The sequence below is a fragment of the Festucalex cinctus genome, chromosome 15 (genome assembly GCF_051991245.1).
Source record: "Festucalex cinctus isolate MCC-2025b chromosome 15, RoL_Fcin_1.0, whole genome shotgun sequence".
Taxonomy (NCBI): domain Eukaryota; kingdom Metazoa; phylum Chordata; class Actinopteri; order Syngnathiformes; family Syngnathidae; genus Festucalex; species Festucalex cinctus.
In genome coordinates, this window is record NC_135425.1 from 18,719,570 (window position 1) to 18,745,298 (window position 25,729).

Genomic DNA, 25,729 nt, shown 5'->3' on the forward strand with positions numbered 1-25,729 from the left:
TTACTTTCTTCCCTGAGGAGATGTGCATGTAGGCCTGTTGACAAATTCAGGGAGGGACAGACGATCACAAATCCTCTGAAATTGTGTCAATAAGGGATGACACCCCTCAGGCAAAACAAGAGCGCAATCAATGTTTTTTGTTTTTGTTTTTTTTGTTTTTAATAGTCGTCAATACAGTGAGTGATATAATCCCACCTAGAATATTATTCATGTGTTTATTATTGACTATGTATTTTATTATTGTCTTGCCTCATAGCCCGCATAGATGATTGTGTATTCAAGACAATCTTGACTTTGTGCATTATGTCACGGCTTTATGAACAATATATATTTATAATTTAGTGACAGTTTACAACATATTAAAAAATAATCAGAAAGTCAACTGTCGTAGGTCGTCCTTCATTTATTTTCAAACCTTGTTTTTGTTTTTTAAACTAGTTTTGCATCGCCATCGTGTGGCCAGATATGAGAAGATGGTGGCTCTTTCAGTCTGTATTTACTGTACTATAAAATATTGTCAATTTTTAATATTAATGTATTATGTATATGGAGATAATAAACTGGGGAACTTTTATACATGAAAACGGTTTTATTTATAATTGCAACTTTGATCAGATTCACAGTTTAATTGCAATGTAATCCGAAATTTCTATATCTTCGGACAAATTTTAAACGCATAAATAAAATAATGATGGTGCAGGTCAACTCGTCATCGAATAATACGGTCCATCGTGATCAATGATAACGACGACATCGGTGTCGGAACTGTGTGTATCGATAAGCGTTTCTAGCCGGAGTTATTTTGCTCTCACCCAACAAACAGGCGAGAAGCCGAAGATGAGTTTTCTGCACGATTCCCGTTGGATCCCCCCTTAAACTTTGTCGGGCTACATCGATTATATTACAATTAATGCATTATTAATAATGGAGGATTCCCAAGATGTACAGTTGGGGTTCAAGCTGGAGGAACTGACGTTCTCCGATTTGAATAATCAGAACAATGTGCCTGGCAGCTCGTCCACGTTGGAGCTGCAGAAGAACAAGCTGTTGTGCGTGGAATATCCAGCGTTAGTTTCCAACGTAGACAAGATGCTAGAGACTCTTGGCGGTGAAGCAACTGTGTCTGAAGTAAGTGAATCAGAACCAAGGAAAGAGTGAAGCATATCTCGCATGTAATTAAATAGTTTGTTTGATGCAAACGAAAATATGGACCACAAAATATTCGGATACAAGTTTTGATACTAATACATTGTGAATGTGTACGTAGACCTTCTCTCAACCCAATCGGAGGCTAGAACTGCGCTACCGACCTCAGGACCCTTTCTGTCATTGTCTGTGCGGAAACCGCTTCTCATCCAGCAATCTCCTCCTTCGTGTGCGAAGGAGAGTCAGGAAAAGAGACTCCAAAGTTGCTGAGATCAAAATGGAAATTCTTGGAGTCATTGGAACAACATACAAATTTCAAGGTGTGATTGTAAATTATCGCTCAGGTTTTTAAATCAGCCGTTTGTTGCCAGATTTGTTTACTTTTACTTTAATATTGCTACACACACACACACACATTTGCCTCAAATGTGTAACATCTGATATCATAGAAAGAACATATTGCTGGTTAGCTAACAATTTGGGCCAATTATTTACCGTGCAGTTCTACACCTCTACATCCTGCACCCACAAATTCAATAAGAAACATATTATTATATTAAATCCCCTTTGACAATGACAATCAAAATGACTACTGGAGTCTCCATTTTACATTCAGTAATTGAGCTTTCTCTTTTCCAGGCATGGCAGATTATCAATGCCTTGCTGTGCACTGTCAAGATGGAAAACACACATCTTTGTACAACAAAATCATCCTTCGGAAGACGGAGAAGCAAGAGTTTTTTAAGCAGCCCATGCCATATTTCCTTCCCCCGGCCATCTTCTCACGTCTCGACACTCCGGTTGATTATTTCTACCGATCTGATCAAAAGCATTTTGGGCGGTATGTGGCCATTTATAGCTTCAACGTAACATCTCATACTCATCTAAATAATTTAATATGTTGACAGTTTTTATGGTTTTCTTTTTCTGACTTGAAATGACCTTAAATCTACTTTTCCTCATTTGTGCAGGCAGCCAGACGACCAGGGGAAGACGGATTATATCGGTTTGAACAGACCCCGTCGGCCCAACAACGCCGTTTTCGTCAGCTACACCGATCCTGTTGTTCCAACCAAACCGCTGGAGGCGGCTAAGATTCATTGGGAAAAAATATCGAAGGAGCATGACAAGGAGGCTGAGGCAAAACTATCTGCGGTATGTTTAAAATAAGATTGGCCATCTTGGAGAAGGGACAAAATGGTGACGCATCCCTGGTTTTAGTGTGTATGGACACAGTCACACTGGCATTAGGCGAGACGCGGGGTATATTTGCGCTGGAGAGGTCGCCGGCCAATGGCATTGTGAGTGTGAATGGTTATCTATGTCTATGTAGGTACAGATAACTTCACAATCACACTCGCTGAGTGGTTTCTCACACGGTCTGCATGAACGAGTGCACCATGTCACCATCAGTGAACTTGTTTTAGCAATATTATGTAATGGCAAACGTTTCCATAATTCTCCCGGGCTTTTATCTTATCTCAAAGCCAAATTTTGTTCTTAGATGTTTGAGAGCCGGCCCATCTGGTCACGGAATGCTGTCAAGGCCAACATTAGCATCCACCCGGACAAGCTCAAAGCGCTCCTGCCTTTCTTGGCGTACTACATGGTGAGTTAAAATGAGATTGTGTGCCTGATAAAAACAAAACAACAACAAAACATTATTATGCACTTTTGCTACCCTGGGGTCAAGGACAAACAACAAATTACCTCTGTTGAAGTCTTATGCAATTCACTTATATCCACAAGTAATTATTATTTATTCTGTATTCTTAGGGATGCATTCCTAAAAAAAAAAAAAAAAAAAAAAGCATTTAGCAAGTATGTGGCAGTGTGTATAATATCACTACTTTTAGTTTGGGGCATTTCCTCTCATCACCTGTACGTATGCTAACAGTGAGACATCCTTTTAAGCTTCACAGTAGCTTTACCTAGGTGGAAAATGTCAATGAAATACTCAATTAATGATTTCAACGAATGTGACATAAATTATTACGGCACTCACACACATTATTTCTGTTCTTTATTCTCCCCACTTTTATGGCAACTACTTCGTTTTTCAATTCATTCAAATTATCATCAAATAGTCCGAAGATATGTTTCTACATTCTCAAGTTTTATCAGAATATTTTATTTTATTTTATTGTATTTATTGTATATTATTTATTATTTTACCCTCCTAATTTCTTTACAAGGTGACTGGACCATGGAGAAGTCTGTGGGTGAAGTTTGGCTATGACCCCCGAAAGATAGTTGAGGCCAAGATGTACCAGATGCTTGACTACAGGATGCGCTGTACCAACAAAGGCGGTAATAAAAGAGCTGAAATGGGAAACAGAGCTATAAATGTTCAGACTTTTGAAGGACTGAATTGTTTTTGAGTGGTGTTATCATTCTAATATTGAGATACGAGTGATCAAGTTGAGTTTTTTTTAGATACAAGCCATCATTTGGCCAATTTGCAGACAATTTTTCCAATTGTAAATAGTACTGCATTTATATAGCGCTTTTCCACCTTACAAGGCCCTCAAAGCGATTTACATTCGACTACTCTTTCACCTACTGATGACGCAGCATCCGGAGCAACACGGGGTTCAGTATCTTGCTCAAGGATACTTCGATGTGGTCACAATGGCGTGGAATCGAACCCACAACCTCTGGGTTGGGAGACGACCAGCAGTCTACTGATCCACACCCCATTGTAATCGGCTTCATGTTGTGTAATGCCACTTTCAGTTGAAGTTTACTGTCACACGAAACATAAACAAATAGAATTACATGTGTGACAATGGACTGTAGCTTTGCCATCGGAAAGCCTGCTTAGCTTAATGCTAATAAACAAAATGTTGCAAACATGCTAACGTTAGCATCATAGGCTTTTCATGCCTATTTTTAGTGGTAATGAAGCACCCTTCGAGAGAATAAAAGCGCCCCCAAAAAGTCAGAGATCTTTATATCATGTTTGTGCATGTTGAGGAGCTACTGTAACAAACGAAGATGTCCTCCCCCAGATATTACGATTACCATATGTTGCTATTTTACGATTAGAATCCTTTTTTTCATGTGCTGTGCCTCATCGTTTCAAGAACCATCCTCAGATTTGGTTTACCTGCCGTTTTAATTGCATTCCCATTCCATTCCATTTTTAGATACGAGTTATAAACGTGGTCATGGAACAATTTAAACTCTTATCTCAAGACACCCCTACATTTTTAAAAAGCAGATTGAGACTCTTCAATGATGCCATACATTGCAGATTTCATTCTTGCCCAACTTGTTGCGTCTGGAAATGCACAATTCATTGTATATTATTAGATATTGACTTTTCGGTCTCTCTCTGTTTTGCATGTTTAGAATATTTGATTGATGACTTTGATGTACTGGTGAAACCCAAGAGGAGTACTATGAACTACACCCTACCAACAACAATCAACAAGACCGGTCAGTGGATGCATTTATTCAATTAATAGTTTTTCATCATAGTTATGTTTCTTAAAAATTAGGGGTGTCAGTCGATTGAAAATTGTAATCATAATTTTTCGCATGACTTCAATAATTTACTCATGATTAATTGCAAATTTTATACATGTTCTAAATGTAAATGTACAATAAAATATATAATTTTTTTGCAATTTTTCACACTCTTAACAAAAGTAAAAAAAAAATGTTCAACTAATAGAAACATGGGTGTATCTTGTAGTCATTGATACAGTAATTTCATAATAATTCAGAAAATTGAGTTACAATTAAAAAGTTGTACTGCACTGTAAAAAAACAAAAAACAAACAAGTCTAATATTGATTTGTGTTGGGGTCATTTTTCTGCCACTAGATAATTGCATTTGTAAGATGGTGACAGCTCAGTGCATTTTTCTTTTAATAATAAGAGCTATCTAATCTTTAACATTAAGTAATTTGTGAAAAGTTGACCCAAATATCCACAAATATATGCATTATTATTAAATTTATTACCGCTAAATTTAGACGTGGACATGTCTGTTGCGTTACGAATGGAATTTCCCATACAGGCTTACCAAGTAAGGGGCGGTCATTAATTGCACGTTAAAAAAATAGTGCCATTAAAGAATGCTTAAATTACCGGTAAATCTAAATGAATGCACTAATTTTGACACCCTTACTAAAAATCCAAACCAAATGTGTGCAAATCAAAATGTCATGTTGATGTTCTGTCTGTTCCAAAATGAAACAAGCATTGTTTGATGTAGAGAATTATCTTTTTTACTTTACAAACAAATTTTATCTGTATGTTCTCTTTCAAATAAGCTATTATGCAGTCAACAATAAAACAGCTTGAAAACAACCTTGGTAGCAAGGTATGCTATTAAGCTAGTAGGCTTACTTTTCTTTCATGCGTGTGCCCAGGTCGAGTTCTGGCCAATGTGACAATACTTCCAACTCTGCCCAGTGTGACAGAACTTCCAACTGAGGAGAGTTCAAGCACCAGTAAAGATTCAGTCCAAATCTCTTATCAACAACAGGTCAGATGACATCATAGGAGGGCATTAGTGTGCGTTGGAATGTAGGTTGAACCCATTTCCCAGTTGAAGGGGGTGTTTTGTTGTGACAATATGAAGCTAACTCCGGATTTATCATTTGAAAACATTTCTAGTTTTGATTGCTCTGTTTGATGTCCATAGGACTCATCCTATATTTTCAGAGAGGGCATGCTACCTCCTCACCGGCAGATGTTTTACCAGCTGTGTGACTTGTATGTACCAAGGTAACTGCTTTTTTTTTTTTTTTACACATCTGTTGAACATATTTTTTCCTTGTGAATGTTAACACTTTGGCCCTTTTTATGTCAGGGTGTACTCACTTTTGTTGTCAGGGGTTTAGCTATTAGTATAAACGTTGGCACGTCTTAAGGTTGTATCATAAAATGAATTATTTTTGCTGTATGCGTCCAGTATCCAGGAAGTGATCAAGCAGAACAACGGGGCGGAGCAAGTGTGCGATGAGCGGGATGGCTGGTGTACTGTGGGCACCACGGACAAGCTGAGGGACATCATCTCATCCATGGTCAGGAAGATTATCCGAGAACAAAAAGCGCGTAAGGAAATGAGTACAAATTTATCATTTATATGTGGGTCACAAAGCAGATTGAACCTATCCATAACTTTTTGAATTTAAATTTGATTGCCCTCCTTTACTCTTCTTTGAAAAGTCTGAACTTGCAGCCCTGTTGTTAAAAGAACATTTCTCCACCAGCGTTGCAAAAGAAGTCCTTGCGACCAAGACGCACGGTTCGGAGTTCAAAAGTCGACGCCGAGGATGATGAAGATGATGATTATGTGGCTGATGAAGATGATGATGAAGAATATCAGCCATCAGAGGGAAGCGAAAATGAGATGGAGACAGAAATACTGGATTACATGTAACTAATGATGATACTGTCATTTTTCTTTGTGCGTATTTTCCTTTTACAATCATAATAATAATAAAAACTGTTGCTTGTATTGTATCACTTTCATTACGTACCACTGTTCGAATACACCGTTTTTGATAGTTTAGATATGATTTCAAATGCTTGATTCAGATGAAGAAAACTCACCCAAACATTAAATATTCAGAAGTTAACCAAATTATCCATTTAAAAAAAGAATAAACTGACCTGGACAAAAATGTTGGTCCATTTCATATTTTGTTAAGTAACCTTTTGAAGCAGTCAATGGAAACAAATGATTTATCTTACTCTATGAGACTTGTGCAACTACCTTTTTTTTTTTTTTTTTTCGTTCTCTCCTCTTGAGCCAACTGCTCAAGCTGTCTGCATGTTTCTGATTCTTCACTAGATGTTCAATCAAATCTAGCTCAGGGTTCATAGGTCACTTCAGAGTAGTCCAATGAAAAAAACTGGATCTTAGCTTTAGTTGTGGGTATTTTTAGTTGCGTTTATTTGGTCGTTATCCTGTAGCTTGTGAACTGTGGTTAATGGCAAGCGTTTTGACACTGGCCAGCACATTTTGCTCAAGAATGCCTTGATAGTCTTGGGATTTCATAGTATTTTGCAGAGATTCAACAAAGCAGCACAGGTATGTACATAACAGCTTCCGTGGATATGGTGTTTTTTTTTTTTTTTTCTGTGTAAGAGACGAACAAAACTATTGCTTCCTGTGCGTAAAGAAGTACAATCGGTGTTGATATGATCAGTGGAATAGCTTGAAACTTTTGAGACTGGAATTTGGGAAAATGCTTGTTGACGAGCCAATTTCTGTTGAATCAGCTCTGTACGCAAAAGAACGCCACCTATCTTGAAACAAGAAGCACTGGCGGCAGACCCGTCACCAGAGCTCAGGCTTAAAGGGGGAACATGAAATAGATGGGCGGGCCCAATTATTATGAATACCATACTGACTGCATTAACTTGCCCAATATATTTGGATAAATCCATTTAATGGCGCCCGCTGACAGTATTATCATAGACCGCATTTAAAGTACACACACGTAAGTAGACTGCAGTGGCGGCGTGAGTAGTTGACGCCGCAGCCATATTGGATGAGGCAAAGTGAAGCTATTTGTAAAGATGCCTCCTTCTGTTTCTCCTTGGAGATATATCATCCAGCCACAACTCGTTGGATTAATAAGGAATTATTATTACCTTTGATTATATTATCCCATTCAAAGTCAATCTTACTATTTTAGCCGATGTAATGGCAAATACAATTGCCACATCCAATAGGGCGGATGTGCTGACATATTGCTGCGAACGGGCCACCTGTTTGAACGGTGTCTGCAGCAGTATTAAAAAGAAAAAAGGAAAGCAAAATCCTACCTTATTGTAGATGCCAAAACGATATGTGGGTCCCGTAGTTTTTTTTTTTTTCCAAGTGACTTTTTAGTTGCCGACACGAAAGAAGTTTGTAGTAGGTCCTTCGTCACTTGTCTTGTGTGCCAGCGTCCTCAGAAACTTGCAGCTTTACTTGTAGCATTATTTTCCGTAAGACTGTGATGGCTGTTCCAGATAATACTGGCTATCAATCAATCAAAACCATACTACTAATTCTTCATATTGTGACATCTGGCAAGAATGCCGCCAGAGAAAACGTTACAAATGGCCACCGTTGGCCGTATCCGACGCCAAAAACAACAATTCGGCGAAGCAATGAACTGAAGCAGCCAACATAAACGTAACATACCTCCGACACCGCGAAACCTGCGTTGCGTTTACTGACACTCGGATATAAGAGTACTAAACCGAATGAATGGAAAAATATAATTTAAAAAAAAAAAAAAAGAAAAAAAAAAAGGAGAACCATTTTAGAGATCCATGCCTCAACTGGGCGGGCACGGACCCCTATGGCCCGCCCATGGTGACAGGTGTGCACTCATGTTAAATTGGAGTCTACACATACCTAAAATAAATGTTTTCTATACCTTTTCTGCTTCTTAGCAAAACAACGTATTTATTTATTTTTATTTGTTTTAATTTTTTGCTAACACTGCCAACTATGTCGAACTGGTATAAAATCTAAACACACAGAAAAGATGTTCTGGTCCGATGAAACCGAGCTCAATTTTTTTTTTGCCAAATTTGCAAAATATGTTTGACGCAAACACACTTCTCAGATCATCGCACAAAAACATCACTGATAAAACTATGGGTGTGATGATTAACTTTGCAGTGTGACATTGAATTAAAAACACAGCTGTGTCAACTTCCCTTAGATCACATAGCTACAAACGCAAGGGAAACAAATCACATGTTGATAGGTGGGTCCGGGGGAGTGTCTGATTTATAAAAGTCCAGTGGCCAATCATCGAGGATCTCACTTGGATCACGATGGAGAAGCTGTGGATCTTGGTCACCGTTGCTGTGTTTCTGGAGACGGTCTCTGCCACCTCTGTAAGTTACAAAATGCAATTATTTTATAATATATAAATGAGTTTATGTATGAGAAAATGGTACCATTTTATGTGACTCCACTTTTCTTTCCAATCATAATTTTCCTGTTGTATCAGTTATCATAAGAGTCATGCTAAAGTAATTTTTCATTACCATATTCTTTTTATTTAGGCTTTTTAATAGGTTCCGGCTCATCCACAACCTGAGTGAGGATGAACGGAAAACAAAATGCATGGATGGGAATTTTAACAGACTCCAAAGAACTCAATTTGAAATTTCAAAATGAGAAACTAAATTCAGAGAAACATAATAAAATGAATAGATCCTTAAAGGTAGGTTCTTCCGTTTTCACTTAGGAAAATGTACTATATAAATACAGGATGTATACCCATGAACTCCTTCTCAATCGACACCTCTGGGCTTCTGTTAATGTGTGGTGGTGATTTTTTTTCCTCTACCCCCACAGCCCCAGCCTGTATTTTGCCATTTTGTGTTTTTTTTTTTGTTTTTTTTTGTCAACAGTGGGATATTTCTGTGGACATACAGTTGTTCATCCCTCCAGCCAATCGCAGAGTGGGGTGTGGCGGGGGGCGTGTCACTCACTGTAGGCAGACGGGGCCGGGCTGCATGACATCATTTGTGCTGCAACTTGACAGCACGCATGTTTTTTGTTTTGTTTTGTTTTTAACTCACTCACACAAGCCTGCGAGACCATGTGACTTACATGACGTAAGCTTGTGTGAGTCCCGTCTGCCCACAGTGAGTGACACGCCCCCCGCTCTGCGATTGGCTGGAGGGGTAGATAACTGTCTGTCCACAGAAACGTCCCGTTGTTGACAAAATAAACACAAAATGGCAAAATACAGGCTGGGGCGGTGGGCATAGAGGGAAAAATCACCACCACACATTAACTCTTTCATTCCCAGCCATTTTCTTTTGCTTCTGTCTGTTTTACTGGATTTTGACTGACTTTGGAAGGTCCACAGAATGTTCTGTTCTATTGCTATAAAAAACATATCCGTTTCCATTTTGCAGCAATTAGCATTAGAATATTGCTAAGTTTCAATGGCCCTGGCTGATTTCTTATACTCTTCTGCCACCTGCTGGCCGTTTTTTGCAATATCTACCATTGCTTTAAACGACCTCTTCATGTCAGAAGCTCTATCTTTATGCTTTAGGCATTAAAAAAAAAAAAAAAAAAACACAGAAAAAAAAAGTATAAATATGTTTTTGGGAGTGAAGAACAAAGTATTGAAAAACGTACTTATACGTCTTTGGGTTTGAATGAGTTAACAGAAGCCCAGAGGTGTAGATTGAGAAGGTGTTCATGGGTATACATCCTGTATTTATATAGTGCATTTTCCTGAGTGAAAACAGAAGAACCTGCCTTTAAATTTTGAGGAACTTACACAATACGTAAATATATGATGGGCATTTGTGTCTTTAGCTGGGGGTGGTGTACACTGAGGGCGGCATGGTAGAGGGCAAGAACATCCGTCTTGGCTTCCGTCACCACATGGACATCTTCAAAGGGGTTCCATTTGCCGACATTCCTGGAAGGTTTGAGAAACCAAAGCGTCATCCTGGTTGGGACGGTGAGTTGGATGTTTCTGATTATGAATACAACAATTGGGCTTGCATGTTTACCACGGACATCTGCTCTGGCTGTTCCTGTAGACAGTAACACTATCTGTGTTGTCCTAACTTTAACATGTTTATAATCAGGTGTTCTGAAGGCCACTGAATACAGGAAGAGGTGCCTACAGTTGAACTTACTCATGACTGACACGAGGGGAAGTGAGGACTGTCTCTACCTTAACATCTGGGTTCCTCATGGCCCATCAGGTAAGTAATGAGAGAAGCTCACACTTGGCAGGAGTGTCAACCTCATTGTAATTTATGGGCTGCCTAAAGGCCACTTTTTGGGCCATGTGTTTGACACCCCTCTGCCATACAGCATGTCATATTTGGCCCAAATGAATAATAATTATCGTTACTCCCGAGTGTCAACCAATCTCCCGGTCATGGTCTGGATCTATGGAGGCGGCTTCCTGGCTGGAGGTTCAATGGGTGCTAACTTCCTGGATAATTATCTCTATGATGGGCAGGAGATTTCAGGTAGAGGAAATGTCATAGTAGTGACATTGGGATACCGTGTGGGAACTCTGGGCTTCCTCAGCACTGGAGACTCGAGTTTACCAGGTATGCGGTGGTGTTTTATTTATTTATTTTATTTATTATTATTATTATTATTATTATTATTTATTTTTTTAAACAAGAGGCACTATAGGGTCAAAAAAAAAAAAAAAAAAAAAAAAACTGTCCTGTGACAGGGAACTACGGTCTTTGGGATCAACAGGCTGCCATCGCCTGGGTCCACAGAAATATCGTCTCATTTGGTGGAGACCCGGACAACATCACCCTCTTTGGAGAGTCTGCAGGGGGTGCTAGCGTGAGCTTCCAGGTAGGATGCTTAGTAGGTCGTTTTTCTTGAGCATCTTTTAATTCAAATATTTAACCAGTAGGAAACAAGAAAGTGGACATGTATTCATTTATTTATATCTATATATTTATTTCTTTTTTTATTTATTCATTCATTTTTTTAAGGCATGGGTTTAAGAAATATCTGTATTTTGTCTTTTTTTTTTTAACTGCAAAGTAAAAACAATAAAGTCTGAATAAATAAAAGAGCATTCATAAAATCTGTCTAAAATTTCTGAAAAGATCACTTTTTTTTTTTTTACTCCTGGAGGCAGCACACCATCACCAAGCAGCCAAATTGCATTTGTCATGGATCCCTGCACCTACCATAACACTTAACATTCTTATTTTGACGTATCCATTCACAGACCCTCACTCCCCACAACAAGGGCATCATCAAGAGAGCCATCTCCCAGAGTGGTGTTGCTCTTTGCCCATGGGGTGTCATCAAAAAACCCCGCAAGGTCGCCGAGGAGGTACTCATACATTTCTCTGACTTGTCTGTGCTTCACAGTGTAACTTTTTGGACATCCCTTTCTGTCACTTATTATGGTTGTAAAAGAGTGACAGATGATTTCACCCACTCTGCTCAGATTGCTATTAAAGTCAACTGTCCCACTGATGACCAAATGGCCGCCTGTTTGAAGATGACCGATCCTGTGCTCCTCACAAAAGCGGGCACTCTCAACCTGTCCGGCTCACCAGATGGTAAACAACGTATACTATGTGTATATTTTAATTTTCAAGTTAGAAAGCTACATGTAGCTTCTTGTCAGAACACATGAAGAAAAGCGTCAAACGTTTCTCCCTTCTTCAGCCCCACTGGTCAACAACTTGCTCCTGTCAGCTGTAATTGATGGGGACTTCCTGCCTGATGCTCCTTTTAATTTGTTCCATAATGCCGCCGATATTGACTACATTGCTGGAGTCAATGACATGGATGGACATTTTTTCACTGCAATTGACATCCCTTCAATTAACTCCCACCTTGTAGACACGCCAATGTAAGTATTTGCTCCAGTTATCTGAATATATATAATGAGTTCCGTGAGTATTTATCTATGGGCTCTAGATTTCAGGCACTAATTGGCTGCAAACATCTTAAAATTAAATTTACACTTGTGTCTTTGTATGTTTTTTTTTTTTTTTTTTTGTCAAAGCTGTTAGCTTCCATCTATGATGGAACTCTGTCACTCTTCCAAATATTTCTGTATCTCTGTCTGCAGTTTTATTGCTTTAAGTCAGGTGTCCAAACTTTTTCATTTGAGGGCCACATACAGAAAATCAGAATGATGGAAGGGCCATGTAATGTTATGAAGAGAAATTGTGTTTAGTCCTAAAAAAATTGTACAAATAATTTATTTGTGCTTTTGCATATATAGAAAAATGCTACAGTACATAAACCAATTTATTTGTAATATGGCAGTAGGGTTATTATAGTTTTTGAATTTTTTTATTTAGTTTTTATTTTTTGTTTTTTAAATAGTTAGTTTTAATTAGTTTTCACGGTGGTTCTGTTAGTTTTAGTTCTTTAATAAATGCTTAGTTTTAGTATGTTTTTTTTTTTTTTCATGTGTATTACTTGTGCGCAATATTAAAAAAAAAACACCATTTGAGCGATGTCATTGGAAGGTGCTTTTCTATTGGTTGCTGCTAGATGACGTCACTTCTATGTGACATACTTTCAAATGTCATTATTTTGGTTTAGATCAAAATAAATATCCTACAAATTACATTTAAAGTCATCCGCAAAGTCTCATGCATTAAATTAATTACCAAAGACTAAAACGAAGGAAATTTTTGCTGTAATTAGTTATATTTAGTTAGTTTTTTAAACATAGTGTAATTTCAGTTAGATTTCGTATTTTAAAAAGCACTTTTATTTATTATTTTTTTTTTATTGTGTTAAGGAAATTGGTTTTTGAATTTTAGTTTATTTCTTTTTAGTTATTTAGTTTCTGTTAACTAAAATAACCTTTAATAGAACTTGTATTAAAATTAAATGTATTATAAATATTTTAACTGAGTCAAATGACATTTTTAGCATATGCCGCAGGCCACAGAAAAATGGACGGCGGGCCGCAAATGGCCCCCGGGCCGTAGTTTGGACACCCCTGCTTTAAGTGAAAGGGCGTTGGCTAATTGGACTTTCCCTCTTACCTTCTTCCAGTGATGACATGAAGAGGCTGCTGGCTACGTACACTCAAAACAAGGGCATGGATGAAGCTTACGCCACGTACACTTCAACATGGTCAACCAATCCCAGCAAGGAGGACATTAAGAAAACAATTGTGGATATCGGAACAGATTACATCTTTTTGGTTCCTACACAGGCTGCCCTTTACCTTCATGCTGCTAATGCCACGTGAGCATACAGTTTTGTAATTGACGTCCATTGAAATGCATTGGAATTTTTTATTTTTATATATTTTTTTTAATTTGTAGAACTAATTCAAACACACTTTTACACTTCTTTGGTTGCTCTCTTTTTTTTTTTTTTGGTCTCATAAAAGATCTGGCAGCACCTACTCCTATCTCTTCTCTGAGCCCAACCGTATGGCCGGCATCGGTAGGCCGTATCCCAGCTGGATGGGTGCTGACCACGCTGACGACCTGCAATACGTCTTCGGGAAGCCTCTGACTACACCGCTGGGATACTGGCCTCGCCACCGTGATCTTGCTCGATACATGATTGCCTATTGGACCAACTTTGCCAAAACTGGGTAAACTAACTTAGACCAAAATACAAAAAGATTTAATAAAAACTTGATGTGAACAGATCTCCAATGTTTATTTGCTGTGTTGTTTTCTTCATGTCTACAGAGATCCCAACAAAGGAGACTTGAGCGTACCCACCACCTGGCCTAAATTTACCAATGGACACCAATATCTGGAGATCCATAATAAGATGGATAATAACTATGTAAGACAGAAGATGAGGATACGTTACGTACATTTTTGGACCAGCGTCTTGCCCAGCCTCCCAATAAACATCACAGAATAAAAAGCACAATTTTCAAAACGGGTCATAAATAATATTGTTTCAATTGGATCTGCGTATATTAAACAGCTTGAGAAATGCAAGTCAGAAAATGTAAACATTTACATCACAGGGGCAAGATATGAAAATTTCCATCTTAAGAGATATATCACTGTGAAGTGATAACAATAAACATTTTCACAAACGTTTCCTTTCCTCTTTGTTTATGAGCTTTACAAGTGACTGAGAAATTAACATTTATTCTGACAGCTAGTTGTTCAATACAACAATGCAGAAGACGGATAGATATTTCAAACGGTTCTATAATATGATACATGTAAACGAATTTTTTTTTTTTTTTTTTACTGCTACACGTGAAATAGATCTCAAATTTCTTTAGAAAACAACGGAGATTTTGCTTCAGGGGCGCATAGGTAAGGGTCAGTGAGTTCGTTCAAAATTGGGTTAACTGTCCTCTTTCAGGTCCGGAGACCGCTTCAGCCAAACAAAGCGCCACACAGCGTTTGAGAGCGCACAATAAATGGTGTCAGCCAATGAGAAAAATGCGATGGCACAGCCATATTTGCATTCAGTGTTATAAATACATCCGCTTTACGATTTTTACAAAACTTTATTCAGTTTCACATCATTTACAAAAAGTTTCAAAACACCAAGTACAAAAGCATTATTTACACATAAGATACACGATCAATTAAAACACACAAAATTCAAATCGTACAAAACATTTTACAACTAAAATATGCCAGGGGAAAAGCTTCTTTTTATCCTTATTTCGTTCTTTCCTTAAAAAAACAGAATTTGTCTAAACACGGTGTTGCTATCAATTATTATATTCTTCATACTCATAACACACCTGGTTTTCCACAATTTTGCACAGACAACAGTTATAATAATTTGAAATAGTTCTTTATCTTTAGAAGGTATGTTATTTTCTATCAAGCCATACATAATAATGATATAATTAACATCTATTTTAAGTCCAATATCTTTCATCAATGCCCAGACTTGCTGAGCTCTATGACAATCGATCAATAAATGTTGCTGTGTTTCATCCTCTGAGCAATTACTCATAGGGCATTTTTTTTGTCTTAACAAAGCATGACCACGATACAATTGCGCGAGTCGGGAGCCTACCTACAGCAATCAACCATCTTGTGTCTTTCATCCCTTCTGGAATGATAGTATTTATTTTTTTATTTATTTTAAATGCGGATAACTTCCGTACATTGATTCCTGTCTAACAGTTCAAACTTTACCTCCCCACCATATCGTACATCATTTATTTTTTGAAAAATCATTTTACATGTTAGACCATTCCAATCCAATTTCAGGTGTTCATATTGGGCAACAAAATCTCCGAAAACTAATTTATATGTAGGGCCCTGTCTGGCTCTTCCTATTCTTTTTTTCCAAAGCGATAAATCACCGATCCACGGAGCTTTCCTGGATATAGCTAGATACATATTCTTTACAAAGGCAATTTGGAGTCTGCAGCCTAATTCCACCGCACCAAGACCTCCAAAGTTCCTTCCTTTAAAAAGGAGCTCCCTTTTTGTAACTTCGCGTGTTGTTCCCCATACCAAGTTCACGCAGATCTTATTCATTTTGATAATTGTTTTGTGATCCGGAGGAAAGATATTAGCAAGGAATAAAACTTTAGACATTATATATGTTTGAATTATATTTATAGGTTATATTTTTATTTTCACCATTTCTGAGCTTCTTCTTTTATTACTCCAAGTTTATCATTTCCCATAGGGTTAATTTTTCTATAAACATCTATCAAATTAAAACCAAGACGTGTCTCTCAACACTTTTCCCTCGTGACTCAGCTTAAAGGCAGCAGTGCCAACTCTATCCTTTTCTTCAGTTACAGTATTAAAATCTCCACATACGATCACTTTAAATCCAACACATAACTCTCCAAGTTTCCGAAATATATGAACTTTCCCGCTCTTGTCCTGGGTGGTATACAGATTTATAATCATATATTTCTCGCCTCTATAATAAAAGGTCCAATAATAAGAGCCTTCCCGGAATAACATCTCTCCTTCTATATATCTCTACGTCGTGGGTTCTAAAAAATATTCCTACATCATCAGTATTGCTGTCACCAATAGATATTACACATTTGCCCTTAGGCCACAATTTCATCACTCCCTCCACATCAGTATTTGTTTTCAATCGAAGCTCTTGTAGACATAATACATCAAAATCAGTTTTCATCAGGTAATCCATCTTATATTGTCTGAACTTCTGTGATTGAATACCACGTACATTTAGTGTTGCTATTTTTAGACAGCTCATGATGCAAATAAAATGTATTTTAAGGAGTAGGCTTATCATCTAGGCGTTTTTCTTTATTTTTGGATAGACACTTCTTTCTTCTCTTTTTGGATGCCTTATCCTGAGTATCGCTTTGTGATACGAACATGGATGGTGCCGAAAACTCAGGAGTCAGGGAAGAAAGAGCCTGAGTTGTTAACTAGAGGTGTACTGGCTCTCTGTGCCGCTGTCAAATGATCATCACTTGACTGAGGACTAGGATTTTCGCTGGCACTCTCTGATTTCTGTACATCATGATCATCAACACTTTCATTAATTATCAGGCTATACTCGCTTCCATTGCCTGAACTCGCTTCATTAGTAAAGGGGGAAGAATCGTCAATTGCAGGAAGTGGCTCAGACGATGAAGATCGAGCTTGCAGAGCAGGTGACGGCTGACGCTTACCAGCACCGCTGGGTGGACGCACAGCCAGATGTTGATCTAGAGGAGCAGAAGCAGTCAAAGGCATGTCCCGCAGAGAAGAAACTCGAGGCTTCTCCTCATCCTGCTGGTGTGCCGGCTGGACACCGCGCTGATGTTGATGCCTTTCTGGGAGCTGATGAGGAGCGCCATCGTGAACACCAGATGCGGAATCATGGCAAGACTCCTCGTAGCTCTCATTTTACATAAACAAAGTTACTCTATTATCAAATAAAACAACAGTTACACATTTCTAACAAAGTGATCGTATAGTGGTTTAGTTTTAACATTTCTTCTTAATAAACAACAAAATTCACATAGATATACAATCCAACAGAAAAAGAGCACTTTCACTCTCGTTCACGGAGTGTCCCTGAACGCATCACAAGCAACGTAAAGTGCGTCACGGCAAAATACAAAAATAATGGCGGCCACGCTGAGTCGTGAGCTCGAGCCATTAATACAATCAAAGGAAAAAAACAGCACCATGAAAAAAAAACAGCAAAAAGAAAAACATTTACCTGCAACACAGTGTGACAAAGCAAGGCAGTGGTGAATCGCTGGGTCTCCTCGGGCAAGCGGAATCTGTACAACAAACGACCGTTGGGACGTTACATCAACCGCCAAAAGTTTGGACGACAAAACGCTACTTTTAGAATCAACAGAAAAAGCTATGTGGGTTTACAACAATCAAAGACCACCAGGTGAGCACACCACACAGTATCATAAGTACAACAAATCAAAATTAATACAGTATAATTATTAATTAATACGGACGCCCACGAGATGCGACTCACCACGCCAAGACTCCTCGTCGTTCTGAGCAAACGCTACTGGGCCGCCCTCCAAGTTCCACTGCGTGCCGTTGCGTCACTTCCGCCATAATTTAATACTAAATATACCACTCCGTTACAATTGCACCTGTTAAACACAAATTTAATGCTATTGACACAAAAATGAAGTAAATTATTTTAAGTGCAATCATCTTGGCAATTCCCACTGTAAGAATGAAGAAACTGTGGGACAGCTTTCTTGATTAGTCCGGTTTTATTTTGGCAACAAGCTTGTCTGAAGTAAAACGTAAAAAAAAGATTGACTATGTATGGTGTAATCCTGCACTATCCATCCATCCATTTTCTTGACCGCTTATTCCTCACAGGGGAATATTCATCTCTGTATTTTATTTATTTCTCCGTCGCCTCCAGATGCCATTGTTACCCATCTGTGTATAAGCAAGTCAAAAATCCAACAGCTACAGATGTTTATCTACAGTGAGATTAAAAAAAATAAATAAAATAAAAATACTTTTATGTGCCTCCAGGCTTCTTTGTTCCCGGGTAAACGATACTTACAACATTGGAATGTCAGCTGTGCGAACCCCCGCGACTGATTGGTGGACTAGTTTCACGCTCGTTCCTGGTTGGCTGCTGTCCTCAGCTTTCTCGAGGGCTAGTTTTGAATGTTGTGTTTACAGACAAGGGGAAAAAAACGTCGGACAGTGCATTTAATTAAAGAAAGACACCGAATAAAATGTTGAATAAGTTGTTATACACAACATGACGTCATCACCGTAATTCTATATTTTCCTAAATGAAATACTGGACTGTGTAATGTTTATGATGTTGAAGAAGTTGGTTACTATAGGTGTTTTATACATGTTTTTTTTTCCAGCAAAAACATAACTGATGACGTCGACTTTTTGCAAGGACGGGAGGAAACACAAAATAATCAAAGCGGTGCAACAGCTCGTTGCTGATTGGACAACCAATTCTCCGCTTCAGCTAGCCAATCAATGAGCAACAACTGCCTCTATATAAAGACTGGTGTGTGCTATGCATACACTGTGTTAGAAACACACAAGATCAAGCAAACGGTTAGAAAATGTCCGGAAGGGGAAAAACTGGCGGTAAAGCGAGAGCCAAGGCGAAAACTCGCTCTTCTCGTGCCGGCCTGCAGTTTCCAGTGGGACGTGTCCACAGACTTCTCCGCAAAGGCAACTATGGTGAGCGGATCGGTGCTGGCGCACCTGTCTACTTGGCGGCCGTGCTCGAGTATCTGACCGCCGAGATCTTGGAGTTGGCCGGCAACGCTGCCCGCGACAACAAGAAGACCAGGATCATTCCTCGTCACCTACAGTTGGCTGTCCGCAATGACGAGGAGCTCAACAAACTTCTCGGCGGGGTCACCATCGCCCAGGGCGGTGTTTTGCCTAACATCCAGGCAGTGCTTCTTCCCAAGAAGACTGAGAAAGCCGCCAAATCCAAGTAAAGCGTTCGACAACTACAACCACCAAAAGGCTCTTTTAAGAGCCAGCCACTTATTTCGTAAAGAGTGTAGTTCTTTCTTTATTATAGCTAATAAAGCATGTGGAAAGGTCCCAGAGTCTGCAACACCTTTTTTCCAGACAAGTTTTTTTTTTTTCTAAAATAAATGGGGCATTAATATCGAGTCAATAGTCACTATGTATTTAATACACGAATTATGTAGTCTCAAAAACAAAACAAAACAAATGCACCTTTAACACATTGTGTGCAAGATACCATCTTGAAGATGTACAGTTACAAAAACATAATCTGGGAAGTGCAATGAATGGGGAATTTTTATTTGATACCTATATCGGTATTAAATAGACTTAAATCTTCAAATGAGTATTATTGTCAGCGATTTCCTTTAACACGTGTAAATTATTGTAACAATCTAGTCTTAAACTTCACACGTGTAGATGACGTTGGAAACCCAGAACTTCTTTTTTTTTCTTTTTTTTTTTCTTTTTTTTAATAATTTAGGCCATGTGTTTACAACCATCTAATTACTAATCCATTTTCCAAATATGAAAACCTTCATGTTAACAGGCAAACTAAAGACACCCTTATTTAAATTTGCCATCATGCAAAGTCACCCGTTCATTTAAACGATAAATGTACTGTTATTGTCGATATTAACAAAGAAGGCAATGTGTTTCGTCACGGCCGCATGTGGGGGTAGTGCTGCTGTGTGACGTTTCTCGCGCCGAATTGGGTCAGGCTGTCCTCTCTAAGGTCCGCAGTGCTGTTTTATAAGACGGACCGACCTACCCTCACTCCATCAAAGCGCAACCAAACTACTAGTAAGAAGACGATGTCTGGAAGAGGCAAGGGCGGAAAAGGATTGGGGAAAGGAGGCGCTAAGCGTCACCGCAAAGTTCTCCGTGATAACATCCAGGGCATTACCAAGCCCGCTATTCGCCGTCTGGCACGTCGCGGTGGAGTTAAGCGTATCTCCGGTCTCATCTACGAGGAGACTCGCGGTGTTCTCAAGGTTTTCCTGGAGAACGTCATCCGCGACGCCGTCACCTACACCGAGCATGCCAAGAGGAAGACAGTGACAGCAATGGATGTGGTCTACGCTCTCAAGAGGCAGGGCCGCACTCTCTACGGCTTCGGAGGCTAAGCTAAATTCAGTTCAAATAAACCAACGGTCCTTTTAAGGGCCACACATTCAATCTTTACGGAGCTCTTATTCCTGCTCTTAAAAAACTAGGTGAAGGCAATCTGTACTTGGCTTTAAACTTTCCTGTTACACATCAAAATGGCGTCTCTCGATAAAGACTGTTCTTATCGTTCACGTTGAAGAGTCGTTCAATAGACTCCATTCGTTCGTGACCGACACATCTCTACTAACTGCCCTGTTGTGTTTACAGTAGGCTTCCATACGTTTTTTTTTTTTTTTCCCTCCCTAATGAACATAATAAAATTCAGATAAAGCTTGACACTCTTCATAATGTAGTGGATGGTCCCTTTAAACACGATTTGAAGAAAAAAAAATCTGCAATGCTTACTTAGTGAAAACTTTCCACTTAAAATATAAGGTCTTTCCTATTGGACTTGTTTTGTTATGGACATTAATTGGAAAAGGGTCTGGTCTATTCAAGAAAGTACTTGTTTACAAATAAGGTGAAGTACGTTACCTTTAAAATAGTACATAATTATTATCCAGCCAACCATTATATGATCAAGTTTAAAAGGGACATTGATACAAGTCGCTCTTTTTATGATTTTTTTTTTAAGTAGTTAATAGGATGTCTTTTTTTATTATTGATTTAATACTTAGGGCATTTTTTTCCTATCACCTATAATTAGACTTATACTCATAACAGAAAGGCTCCAAGTGAAAACTGTCAATATTTGTCAATAATAATGATAAGAATAAAATAAGTTCGAATGTATATGAAACCCCTGGCATTGCTTTTTTTTTTTATTGATTTGTTTACTTTATGTTGTACATTAGTATACTACTGTATAACATTTCATTTTGTTTACTTTGGGTATATGTTCTGTACTTATTATTTGGTTCACTAAAGCTGATTGAAGAAAAAAAACAAAAAAAACTGTTCTCATTGGAGAGCCACGGTACCGGGCCTATAGTGGTGGCCAGGGCGCTCTTGCGGGCTGCCTTGACGGCCAGCTGCTTCCTTTGGGCTTTGCCGCCAGTCACATATACTTAAGCATTATGCACAGCAAAAGAGCAGACATGGATGATGTTTAAACACGACCGTGGGTGCACGGTAGTTCTCAACCTTTTTTCAGTTATACTTTCATTTACAGCGAAAGCAAAGCATATTTTTTGTTAAAAATAAATGAATACAGCAAATTTGCTTTGCAATACCTGTTGTTAAACATCACAAATATGAACTAACAAAAGCGGAGAAGAAACATGGACGGCAAAGATAAACTGAAAAGATTTCCAACCAACAAAGTATACCAGTGTGTTCTGACCATTTAGTTGAAGGTAAGCATAATTGTAAGATTGTTAAAAAGCATTTTGCGATTTCTCCAAATAACCTCAATGACTCCATTCTCCTTCCCCGGCAGCCTAGATATTGAAATTGTAGCCAAAGTGTATGAAATTTCGTAATGAGTCAACAATATTTTTGTAGTAAACATGCTAGTTGCTAGTAGCGAGCGCAACTCGGGTAACTCACTAACTTGGTCCCAAAATAACCCAACAACAATGTACTTTACCCCTATCTGAGAACCACTGTCCTCATATATGATAAACATATTTGACATGAACAGTTTTAATGTAGGCCTAATGAGAAAACTAAATATTCATTATAATCCAAGTAGAAATTGAACTCGCACTGTCCTGTATATTTGTGTTGCAGACATTTCTTTTTTTTTTTTTATAACAGCAACCCTGAGACCTTATACTTCACCCTAAAGATGACTACTTTTATAGGACAAAAGAAACGCCAATAACTATAATTATATGTACTTATTATGAAGCCAGAGACTCAGGCCTTGTACAGTACATACTAAATTATTTATGTGAAAAGTTGAGATCCAAATGAGTGATACAAATTTTGCATCTCAAATTGAATAATGTGTAATTTGACATTTACTTTGTTCCTTCTATATGTGCAAATTCTTCATATTAAGACGTATTAAGACGTATGTTTCAGGACTTGAATTGCAGTTTAAAGACGCGAAGAGTGTTATCAGATGCCAACAGACAACTCGGATGTCTCAGTCATCATGTGTGTTTGCTGCCCTCAGAAAACGTTGTCTTGTTCTAAAATGATCATCAACACACGCTTGTTTAGACTTTAGGTCCGTGGATGAACATGTTACTTAATATGTGAAACACTTTTTTCCAAATCGTGAGTTAGTTTAAGTGACTTTATTGAAGAAATTAGTGAGGAAATACGCAGAGTAGTGCTGCTCATGCGAGTGTATTAGTCAAGTTTAGAAGCTCTGCAAAGAAAAAGCAGGACTTAACCGACTTTTAAACAACTTCGACGTGGAAATATACATGTGCGCTAGCTATTAAAATAGTTTTTAGTTATTTAAATGGTTTCCTTTGGGATTTATCACCATTTGAAGTGTGAGGAGAAAACACAAGTGAGGCGAGTTTGTCAGCGCGCCGTGCAGCAAACTGCCTGATTGACTCTCCACGGTTCTCATGGTGCGTTTAAGTCCAGCCTCTTGGTGGGGGGAAAAGCATCAGTCGATTCAGACGTTCTAAGCAGATATCATGGCAGAAGTAGCTCCAGCGCCAGCCGCTCCGGCGAAAGCGGCCAAGAAGAAGACGTCCAAGCCCGCAAAGAGGGTCGGACCCGGCGTCAGCGAACTCATCGTCAACGCTGTTGCTGCGTCGAACGAGCGCAATGGCGTCTCGCTTGCCTCCCTCAAGAAGTCACTGGTTGCCTCCGGTTACGACGTGGACAAGAACAGGTCCCGCGTCAAGCTCGCCGTCGTAGGCCTGGTGAACAAGGGAATTCTCGTTCAGACCAAAGGCACCGGCGCCTCTGGCTCCTTCAAGCTAAACAAGAAGGCGGAAGGGAAGGCTAAAGCACCTACTAAGGCTGCCAAGAAGACCACCACCAAAACCAAGAAGCCCGCCGCCAAGAAGACAGCGCCGAGCAAGAAGTCCAAAACAGCCGCAGCCAAGAAGCCCGCCGCCAAGAAATCCACAAAGAAGCCCGCCAAGGCCACGACGCCCAAGAAAACAACCAAGAAAGCGGCTACCAAGAGCCCCAAGAAGGCGCCGCCCAAAAAAGCCCCCGCGGCCAAGAAGACCTCTGCCACTAAGAAGAGCCCCGCTAAGAAGGTGGCCAAGCCTAAAACTGTCAAGAAGGCAGCATCCAAAAAGAAGTAATTCAACATTTTTTTCCCCTTACAAAACGGCTCTTTTAAGAGCCACCACATTTCCTTAAAGAGTAAAATTACCTTTGTCATGCATTGCTTTTTATGCTATTCATAACACATTGGCCATACTAACTTATCACATAAAGACTAGACAAGAATGATTATTTTTACAATACATTACATATGCTGGCAGCCTCCAGTTAGCACCATAGAGGCAGCAGTCTAATTATGTGTAATTTACACAGCAAATGGATTCTTCCATTTTATGAGGTTCCGTTTGAGATGACTGCATGTATCGCAACAATTTCATGATCTTTAAGTTATTAGCATCTGATATCAGTTATATTTTTTTCTGAAAACTGCAGACTACCTTGTGCATAAACATTGTGCATATTGCTGTGATTTGGTTTCATCCTATTTATTGCATGAATAAACCAATCAACAATTGCAAATCCATTCAAATCGTCTCTCCAAAACATACTTTCCAAACAGAGTTCTGTATTTCTCATTTTAGTAATCAAAACTGGTTACATTTTCCTCAGGTTTTTGTGAGTATTGCGGCGTCTAGTTGTTTGCGAAGCCACGGCAGGCTAAGACATGGGGAGTTAAAACCTTGCTGACGCGCTCCGTTTTCTTATAACTTAATCAAGTTTACTCGCTTCAATTCCAATCCACAACACTGCGATAACACCAGCATGCACTTATTTAGCCAAACAAGGTACCTTCAAAGGGACCTCCACAGCCCCGAAGCGACGTTCTCCTGATTGTACTTCTCGGTTCCAAGTTGATTCTTGTGCTTATTCCAATATCGATTGTTTAATGCGCGTTGGTGCGGTCAACAAAAAGTTCCTTATCCAGCTCACCCCAACAGGTGATCAATGACAGCCACCCACACCACAGGTGAGTGCACTTAACAAGACAGCCTACTCCCACTGGTGAGTTGTGACACCGCCAATCATCGTGATAGTGAAACGTGTGGGTGGACGTTGATTACGTGTACGAAACAAACACCCACACAGGAAGAAACCACCAAAAGGTACTATATGGCTCCTACAGTGAGGTACATTATTTTTATTTTAACACCCTTTTAAATTTATTGGCAGTATAAACAATAATGAAATATAACTCTTTTGAGCAAAGTGGGTGGCTCTTAAAAGAGCCGTTTTTGGAGCTGAGGCAGCCTTCGAGTCCGGTTTTACTTGGATTTGGCAGCCTTCTCGGTCTTCTTGGGCAGGAGAACAGCCTGGATGTTGGGCAACACGCCGCCCTGGGCGATGGTGACTCCGCCCAGGAGTTTGTTCAGCTCCTCATCATTACGGACGGCGAGCTGCAGATGGCGAGGGATGATTCTGGTCTTCTTGTTGTCACGGGCAGCGTTGCCGGCCAACTCCAAGATTTCAGCGGTCAAGTACTCGAGCACAGCCGCTAGATAGACTGGTGCGCCGGCACCGACGCGCTGGGCGTAGTTGCCTTTTCGCAGCAGCCTGTGGACACGACCGACCGGGAACTGCAACCCAGCACGGGATGAACGAGTCTTTGCCTTGGCTCTCGCCTTGCCGCCGGTTTTTCCCCTTCCGCTCATCTTGAATGTTTTCTCTGGAGTAGAAACTCGAAGAATGTGCTTCACTGACGGGCAAGTCCTGCTTTAATAGCCGTAGAATACGCGGGATGTTTCGAGTCAGACCAATCAGGAAAGAGGCTTTCAGCGCGAAGACAAGTTTGCATTTTAGTGGTCAGTTTGAATATAATCCCCCCCAATTGGCAACAAGCCTTGTGGCGGGAGCTCCACCAGGAACGGCGCACCAATCAGTGTGAGCCGCTTTGAGTGTGCGTCACTCATGCGCAGCCAAACCACACGGTTAAAAG

At 39.4% G+C, this 25,729-nt stretch overlaps 6 protein-coding genes and 1 long non-coding RNA gene across 8 annotated transcripts; 5 read left to right on the plus strand and 2 right to left on the minus strand.

Annotated features, from left to right (window-relative positions):
* The first annotated feature begins 803 nt into the window (after window positions 1-803).
* On the plus strand, window positions 804-6,622 carry gtf3c5 (general transcription factor IIIC, polypeptide 5). The gene is made up of 11 exons (XM_077497333.1): window positions 804-1,128; window positions 1,268-1,466; window positions 1,786-1,987; window positions 2,118-2,301; window positions 2,651-2,755; window positions 3,342-3,456; window positions 4,501-4,587; window positions 5,529-5,644; window positions 5,804-5,886; window positions 6,074-6,216; window positions 6,375-6,622. The coding sequence occupies exons 1-11, from the start codon at window positions 925-927 to the stop codon at window positions 6,542-6,544; spliced, it is 1,608 nt and encodes a 535-aa protein (XP_077353459.1). The 5' UTR covers window positions 804-924; the 3' UTR covers window positions 6,545-6,622.
* A 2,229-nt stretch (window positions 6,623-8,851) lies between these two features.
* On the plus strand, window positions 8,852-14,512 carry LOC144002506 (bile salt-activated lipase-like). The gene is made up of 11 exons (XM_077497807.1): window positions 8,852-9,009; window positions 10,457-10,604; window positions 10,735-10,854; window positions 11,014-11,211; window positions 11,343-11,473; window positions 11,859-11,966; window positions 12,084-12,198; window positions 12,308-12,494; window positions 13,661-13,855; window positions 14,004-14,213; window positions 14,314-14,512. Exons 1-11 carry the CDS (start codon window positions 8,947-8,949, stop codon window positions 14,492-14,494), a joined length of 1,656 nt encoding a protein of 551 aa, XP_077353933.1. The 5' UTR covers window positions 8,852-8,946; the 3' UTR covers window positions 14,495-14,512.
* A 569-nt stretch (window positions 14,513-15,081) lies between these two features.
* On the minus strand, window positions 15,082-18,053 carry LOC144002507 (uncharacterized). Of its 2 annotated transcripts, none has more exons than XR_013278758.1 (3): window positions 18,035-18,053; window positions 17,759-17,822; window positions 15,082-17,373 (listed from the first exon to the last, which is right to left on the minus strand). It is a non-coding gene; the product is annotated as an uncharacterized LOC144002507 (long non-coding RNA). The 2 variants fall into 2 exon arrangements; XR_013278757.1 differs by having other exon boundaries at window positions 15,082-17,433; window positions 18,035-18,048.
* Window positions 18,054-19,092: 1,039 nt separating this feature from the next.
* LOC144002201 (histone H2A-like) lies at window positions 19,093-19,614 on the plus strand. Its single transcript, XM_077497206.1, has one exon. It carries the CDS (start codon window positions 19,119-19,121, stop codon window positions 19,503-19,505), a length of 387 nt encoding a protein of 128 aa, XP_077353332.1. The 5' UTR covers window positions 19,093-19,118; the 3' UTR covers window positions 19,506-19,614.
* A 718-nt stretch (window positions 19,615-20,332) lies between these two features.
* Window positions 20,333-21,551, plus strand: LOC144002512 (histone H4). Its single transcript, XM_077497813.1, has one exon. It carries the CDS (start codon window positions 20,355-20,357, stop codon window positions 20,664-20,666), a length of 312 nt encoding a protein of 103 aa, XP_077353939.1. The 5' UTR covers window positions 20,333-20,354; the 3' UTR covers window positions 20,667-21,551.
* Window positions 21,552-21,748: 197 nt separating this feature from the next.
* LOC144002247 (histone H1-like) lies at window positions 21,749-24,310 on the plus strand. Its single transcript, XM_077497284.1, has one exon. It carries the CDS (start codon window positions 23,250-23,252, stop codon window positions 23,871-23,873), a length of 624 nt encoding a protein of 207 aa, XP_077353410.1. The 5' UTR covers window positions 21,749-23,249; the 3' UTR covers window positions 23,874-24,310.
* Window positions 24,311-25,006: 696 nt separating this feature from the next.
* LOC144002353 (histone H2A-like) lies at window positions 25,007-25,556 on the minus strand. The gene has a single exon (XM_077497538.1). It carries the CDS (start codon window positions 25,443-25,445, stop codon window positions 25,059-25,061), a length of 387 nt encoding a protein of 128 aa, XP_077353664.1. The 5' UTR covers window positions 25,446-25,556; the 3' UTR covers window positions 25,007-25,058.
* Between the last annotated feature and the right edge of the window lie 173 nt (window positions 25,557-25,729).

Coding starts and splice junctions, on each gene's coding strand:
- gtf3c5 (XM_077497333.1), top strand. CDS start 925: ATGGAGGATTCCCAAGATGTACAGTTGGGGTTCAAGCTGGAGGAACTG. Junction 2,756..3,341: donor CTTTCTTGGCGTACTACATG/GTGAGTTAAAAT, acceptor TTTCTTTACAAG/GTGACTGGACCATGGAGAAG. Junction 6,217..6,374: donor TATCCGAGAACAAAAAGCGC/GTAAGGAAATGA, acceptor TTTCTCCACCAG/CGTTGCAAAAGAAGTCCTTG.
- LOC144002506 (XM_077497807.1), top strand. CDS start 8,947: ATGGAGAAGCTGTGGATCTTGGTCACCGTTGCTGTGTTTCTGGAGACG. Junction 10,605..10,734: donor GCGTCATCCTGGTTGGGACG/GTGAGTTGGATG, acceptor GTTTATAATCAG/GTGTTCTGAAGGCCACTGAA. Junction 11,967..12,083: donor CCCGCAAGGTCGCCGAGGAG/GTACTCATACAT, acceptor CACTCTGCTCAG/ATTGCTATTAAAGTCAACTG.
- LOC144002201 (XM_077497206.1), top strand. CDS start 19,119: ATGTCCGGAAGGGGAAAAACTGGCGGTAAAGCGAGAGCCAAGGCGAAA.
- LOC144002512 (XM_077497813.1), top strand. CDS start 20,355: ATGTCTGGAAGAGGCAAGGGCGGAAAAGGATTGGGGAAAGGAGGCGCT.
- LOC144002247 (XM_077497284.1), top strand. CDS start 23,250: ATGGCAGAAGTAGCTCCAGCGCCAGCCGCTCCGGCGAAAGCGGCCAAG.
- LOC144002353 (XM_077497538.1), bottom strand. CDS start 25,445: ATGAGCGGAAGGGGAAAAACCGGCGGCAAGGCGAGAGCCAAGGCAAAG.